This window comes from Bison bison, unplaced genomic scaffold (genome assembly GCF_000754665.1).
Source record: "Bison bison bison isolate TAMUID 2011002044 unplaced genomic scaffold, Bison_UMD1.0 scf7180017864248, whole genome shotgun sequence".
Lineage (NCBI taxonomy): Eukaryota > Metazoa > Chordata > Mammalia > Artiodactyla > Bovidae > Bison > Bison bison.
The window spans coordinates 90,438-94,889 of record NW_011494820.1 but is presented as its reverse complement, the minus strand read 5'-3'; the positions used below and the strand labels follow the sequence as shown (position 1 = coordinate 94,889).

Sequence of the window (4,452 nt, the reverse complement as noted above, 5' to 3'; positions counted from 1 at the left end):
TGGCTCTGTGTCCCTTCTGGGTCTGCAGAGCAAGGGAGTGGGGCCGGGCACCCTTCATTTCAAGTCTTTGCTCCCTGAGCCAGCGGGGTGAGGCGGGGCAGCATGCAACATTTCTGCCAAGGTGGGGACAAGACGACAGAACCCTGGGGACCATGTGTTTTAAGGCCCACTGTTTCCTGAGATCCCCTCTGGCCTGGGAAGGCAGCGGGTCCCCTGCTGACAGGCCCCTGTCCTCCACGCCCCCAGCGCTCCCTGATGAGCTACAAGTCCATCCTGGTGATGCGTTCCATCCCAGAGCTGCTCCAGGGCCCGCCCGACAGCCCATCCCTCGGGATTGCCCGGCATCTGCGTGGCGACGCCAGCGCCTCCTCCAGCAGCTCCTCCTCCTCCGACAATGAGTTGGCCCCGTTCGCCCGGGCCAAGTCGCTGCCATCCTCCCCGGTGACCCACTCCCCACTGCTGCACCCCCGGGGCTTCCTGAGGCCTTCGGCCAGCCTGCCTGAGGAGGCCGAGGCCTGTCCACCTGCTGCAGCCTCGGCTCTGCCTGCATCGCTGCAGGGCGAGGAGCCAGCAGCGGCCCTGGGCTGTGTGCCCCGGCAGAGCATCATCCGGAGCCTGTTCTACCAGCAGGTGGGCGAAGGCCCAGAGCTCGGGGGCCCGTCCACAGGGGGCAGGCGGCACCCTGCCCGCCGGCGGCACCTTCTCAAGGGTGGCTACTTCTCGGGCGTCCTGCCGGGACTTCGAGAGCCACTGCTGGAGCACCGGGCACTGGAGGAGGCGGCTGCCATGGAAGAGCAGGCTGCCCAGCAGGCCACAGCAGCCTCCTTGGAGACGGCCGTGCAGATGCCCAGAGCAAGCACCCAGGAGGCCTCTGGCTCCAGCCACTCCCAGGACCGTGACCCACCAAACACTGCCAGTTCCTCCACCAAGGCCTGCAGCAAGGGGCAGTGTCCCGCTCCGGCTCCCCTGAGTCCTCAGGATGCCCAAGGAGAGGGCACGCCTGGAGGAGGTGCACGTGCCAGGGAGAAGGAGCATCCAGAGGGGACCCCGCGGGGGCTGAGACTGCCCTCCGCCAGTAGTGATGGGTGCTCCATTCAGCCACAGGAGTCGTCCCAGGACCGCTGTGGAGGGCAGGCTGCCCCTTTCTCTAAGCCCCAGTGGGTCCCGGCCCCCCAGGATACTGTCCCCCCTGCGTCCTTGGCACCACAACCTTCTGGCTCCTTCCCTTCAGGGCCCTGCACAGAGGCCCTCTTGTCATCCCCTAGCCCTTCCTTCCCAGGAAAGCCACAGGCGTGTCTGCCCCCTGCCCAAGCGAGCCCCCAGGTAGACTCTCAGAGCGGGCTGAAGGCCGTCCCTCTCACCAAGAGGCCTGGATCACCCAGACCCCCAGAGCCAGCCTCCCAGATGGGCACGGAGCCTAGCCCCTCCCTGGATGCTGAAGGCCTGGTCCAGGAGACAGAGGACCTGTCCCCGTCGTCACCCAGCCTACAGCGGCCTCAGGAGCAGGCGACCACACGGAAGTTCTCCCTGGGGTGCCATGGGGGCTACGCAGGGGTGGCGGGCTATGGCACCTTTGCCTTTGGGGGGGACGCCGGTGGCATGCTGGGGCAGGGCCCCATGTGGGCCAAGATGACCTGGGCCGTCTCTCAGTCCTCGGAGGAGCAGGATGAGGCAGCGACCGAGAGCCCACCGCCCCAGGCCAGCACAGCGCCTGCACCCGAGGGCGACGGAACCCTCCGGAGGGCCTCCCAGGAGCTGAGCTCGTGGGAAGACGTCGGTGGGGGCTCTCAGGTGTCGCTCGTACAGATCCAGGACCTGTCCAGGGACCCGGAAGCAGCAGACACCGTGTCCCTGGACATCTCAGAGGTGGATCCTGCCTACCTCAATCTGTCTGATCTGTATGACATCAAGTATCTCCCATTTGAGTTCATGATCTTTAGGAAGATCCCCAAGCCGGTGGAGCCAGAGCGTCCATCCTCCCCTGAGTCTGAGGCTGGGGAGGAGCTGGCTGAGCTCCCAGAGGCTGCGTGGCCCTGGCCAGCCAGCCTGGAGATCACAGAGGAGCCAGAGGACATGGAGGCCCTGCTCGGGAAAGCTGCCGGCGGCAGGAAGCGCAAGTGGTCACCCCCTTCGGGCAGTCTCTTCCACTTCCCTGGAAGGCACTCACTTCTGGAGGAGCCCACAGAGCTGGGGCTACGCCAGAGGGTGAAGGCCTCGGTAGCCCACATCTCCCGCCTCCTGAGGGGCAGGCCTGAAGGTTACTACCCCTACCCTACCCTGGAACTGGGCACACCCGCTCTGCACTGTGGGGCTCCTTGGCCAAAAGGATAGCTCCAGAGCTCTCCTGGGTGATGCAGGAAGCCCCCCATCCTATGCTCCTTCCCTGACCCGGTGCTGCCCACACCTCCCAGGACACATTGGCTTGTTTCTGAGGTCACCTTTGCGGCCTCCAGTCCCTCCCCATGTGCATCTGAAGCCCAGCGGTAATGCAGCTGCAGTTACACCCCCACGGAGATAGGAACCGGCCCGGCCCTCCTTGATCCTGATCCCAGAGCCCTCAGCTGGCCCGGTGGCCCCTGAGCTGCTGGCCTAGCTGCCCGCAGTGGCTGACACATGGGGTAGGGAGGGGTGGTGCCCTCTGCCGTGGATTTAGCTCATCGCCAATAAGACCCCCTGGGACTGGGCTTTTCTGCCACATGGGGATCCCCAGAGCCTTCCCCTCATGCTCCCAGAGAAGCCAGGCCCCCAGAGTATGACCTCCCTCGCGTGGCCACTTCCTTACTGCAGGTCTGGAGAAGGAGAGTCCTCCCCGGAAGAAGGCAGGCCTTGCTTCCTTCCGCCTGAAGAGCAAGGACCGAGGTGGGTACACTGCCCAGAGGCGAGGCCCCCCACTGCAGCCCAAGGGACCTGACTGTGGGGAAGGGGAACCCTGTCAAGACCAGTGCAGGGTGGCGAGGGGGAGCTCACATCCACAGGGGCTCAAGTGCACACGGGGGGACTCTGGTGCCCCTGCAGTCAGGAGCCGGCAGTCCTGGAAGCCTTCTTGGAGGAGGCGCTGGTGTTGGAGATGAGCCGGGTGGGGATGGGGCTCATCTCCTGTGTCCCTGCAGTGGGGGTCGGGCCTTGCTCTCAGGCCTAAGGCCACCTCTGAAGGCTCACGTCCCCTCCGTTCCCCAGCACCGTCGTTCCTAAGGGAGCTCTCGGATGAGACGGTGGTCCTGGGCCAGTCTGTGACTCTGGCCTGCCAGGTGGTGGCCCAGCCAGCTGCACAGGCCACCTGGAGTAAAGGTAAAGAGATCTCCTGAGGCTGAGGGCCAGGGAGGCAGGGTACTCCTTCCGGGCATTCCTCTCACTGTATAGACGGAAACTGGGGCTCAAAGAGGGTGTGGGTCCTGGGCGTGACCCCTAGGCAGGGCACCTGCTGGGAGCTTATCTTGAGGCTCACTCTCTGTTGCTGCAGATGGGGCTCTTCTTGAGAGCAGCAGCCGCCTCCTCATCTCCTCTACGCTCAAGAACTTCCAGCTTTTGACCATCCTGGTGGTGACTGCTGAGGACCTCGGCGTGTACACGTGCAGTGTGAGCAATGCGCTGGGGACGGCGGCCACTACGGCCATCCTCCGGAAGGCAGGTGGGTCGGCCGTGAAGGGCCCAGGGAACGTGAGGCTTAGCGCCCGGGCACCCACAGCCTGGCCCTACCAGGGTCTGGAGGCATTGGGAGGGGACGTGGGAGAGGGTGACACAGCTGGCCAGGCTCCCTCCCTGACCCCTCTCTGGGGGCTCTCCTCCTTGCATTCCCACAGTACCTCCCTGTCTCTCCAGTAGTGCAGGAGGCGGGGACTTCCCTTTTTGTATCTCTATTACAGTCCAACCATGCTCTCAGAACACAGCACCAGGGTGTGTTTCTGGGAGACCCAAAGCAGAGGCTGCGAGCCTAGCTTTCAGACCTCTGACCTGATCCCCAGCCCCTACCTGCCCTGCACCACAGTCTGGCAAAGCAGAGGCGCCCCTGACTAGAGCCTAGGGTTGGTGGGGGGCTGTGAGCAGGGGCCATTCCATGGGGCTCCTGGGTGGGCACTAGTGGGAGGGGAGCCTGGTGGGGTTGGGCAGGGCAGACACCTCCCAAGGCCCCTCATAGGAGAGGCACTGGGCTCTTCCTACCAGTCAGCCTTGGAAAGGACCCCGAGAGAACTGGACCAGGGGCGGGTGGGCCTGATAGTAGGGTGAGGAGGATGAGGCAGGCTGGCTGGGGCTCAGAGCTTCCATGGAGAGGTCCTGCAGGCCCACCCCGGACTGCTGACTGTGGGCCCTGCAGAGCGCCCCTCTTCCTCGCCACGGCCGGACATTGGGGAGGTACATGCGGACGGGGTGCTGCTGGTCTGGAAGCCTGTGGAGTCATACGGCCCTGTGACGTACATTGTGCAGTGCAGCCTGGAAGGTATGGGGCCGCTCCCA

The 4,452-nt window shown here is 64.8% G+C and overlaps 1 protein-coding gene across 1 annotated transcript in view; it reads left to right on the top strand.

Annotated features, from left to right (window-relative positions):
- LOC104993830 (obscurin-like) overlaps positions 1–4,452 on the top strand; it is a 13,966-nt gene that overhangs the window by 5,890 nt on the left and 3,624 nt on the right. The window contains exons 13-17 of the mRNA XM_010847228.1: positions 247–2,257; positions 2,788–2,859; positions 3,178–3,288; positions 3,461–3,628; positions 4,313–4,435. Of these exons, the coding sequence (XP_010845530.1) occupies positions 247–2,257; positions 2,788–2,859; positions 3,178–3,288; positions 3,461–3,628; positions 4,313–4,435 (2,485 nt within the window). The remainder of the gene's footprint in view (positions 1–246; positions 2,258–2,787; positions 2,860–3,177; positions 3,289–3,460; positions 3,629–4,312; positions 4,436–4,452) is intronic.